General features: G+C 35.8%; 1 protein-coding gene across 1 annotated transcript; it reads right to left on the bottom strand.

Annotated features, from left to right (window-relative positions):
• Positions 1 to 6: 6 nt before the first annotated feature.
• On the bottom strand, positions 7 to 1,382 carry LOC109592991 (extensin-like; the record flags this gene model as incomplete). Its single annotated transcript, XM_020008266.1, has 8 exons — positions 1,355 to 1,382; positions 1,185 to 1,271; positions 737 to 861; positions 615 to 675; positions 466 to 556; positions 338 to 420; positions 197 to 289; positions 7 to 131 (listed from the first exon to the last, which is right to left on the bottom strand). Coding segments are annotated over exons 4-8 (431 nt in total), but the record flags the coding sequence as incomplete, so codon positions are not given.
• Positions 1,383 to 1,388: the final 6 nt, after the last annotated feature.

The raw sequence follows: 1,388 nt of genomic DNA, 5'->3' as shown, positions 1-1,388 counted from the left end.
TGAGACGAAGGTAGGGTACCGCCCATTAATGGCTGACAGGGACCGCTCCCGTAATAATGAGGTGGGAGTGGCTCATGAATATAATTATCAGGAACAACCTGCGGAAAATGATTGGGGGTGTGTGCTATAGCCTTATATGGTAAAAGAGGAGGAGATTTGATTGAAGTTGGTTTCCGTCAGATTATGGAATTATCACCTGAGGGGGTGAGACAAAGGAAGTAGGTGGAGCTAACTGCGGCATTAATAATGGGCGGGGCTGAGGGCCTGGAATTGATGGATTGTAATGCTCCTAAAATAAATAAATAATTATAAATTAATTAATAATTATTTAATTAACCATAAAATGTCCGTGATGATGTGGAGGAGGAACTGGATGATAATTAGGATGTGTGGGCGGTGGATGAGGGGGCAGAGCATAACCTAATAAATAATTAATTATATATTTAATTAATTAATAATAAATACCATGAGGTGGGTAGAGGTGAGCTTGTGGGTGTGGTTGATTGTAAGGGTTTCGAATTTTCGACATCATAAAAGCATCGTAATCTGACTTGACCTATACATGTACATGTGATTAAGAATTACATGTACGTTTAATTAGAAATTGTACGTACATGTTCAATAAGGTTTTCACAAAGTTTTCTAGCGGACATCACTCCATCAGAACTAGGATGACTAAAATAAATAATATTAATATTAATTAATTGTTGTTATTATTGTTCTTATTATTCGTTACCTAATAAATAAATAAAGAGCTTCAAAGGATTCCTTCCCTGAGGTTGGTTCAATATACTTGGATCCTTTCCCTCTCAAAAAGACTTTAGCTCCGGTAGTACTAGTTATGTGACTTAAATAGGATCCCTAAAGGAGGGTATTATTAGTAACACTGGGTACATGAAACTTGAAAAATTGAAGTTGGAATCAGCTCAAACTTTCTAAACAGCATAAGGACATCAATATGTATTGGAAAATGCAATAAAAATTTGGGGTCATTTTTCAGCCATTTTTTGGAAAAAACTATGGGCTATAGCCTTGGGTATTTTTCAGATTTTTGGCGTTTTCTTAAATGGCCGTAACTTGAAAAATTTAAGTCGGAATCAGCTCAAACTTGCTACACAGCATAAGGACGTCAATTAATATACATTTGTACAAGTTGAAGACAGTGCGTGCACATTATATCTTACATCTGGTCCCTGGAGTCTGTCCAATAGTCCAAACGAGTTATCAACATCATCTAAACCGATAAATACTTTATCCTGAATGTAGTGATGCTATAGAGAATGATAATAATTATTATTAACCCTTTAATCACACGATTAATCCATCAAAAAGATGGACATATTTTGTATCTTACCACACTAGTAGGGGGAATGCTACTGGTCGGTTTA

This window comes from Amphimedon queenslandica, unplaced genomic scaffold, assembly GCF_000090795.2.
Source record: "Amphimedon queenslandica unplaced genomic scaffold, v1.1 AMPQUscaffold_3267_Cont24735, whole genome shotgun sequence".
NCBI classification, from domain to species: domain Eukaryota; kingdom Metazoa; phylum Porifera; class Demospongiae; order Haplosclerida; family Niphatidae; genus Amphimedon; species Amphimedon queenslandica.
The sequence above is the reverse complement of the archived record's forward strand: the minus strand, read 5'-3'. Positions and strand labels throughout refer to the sequence as shown.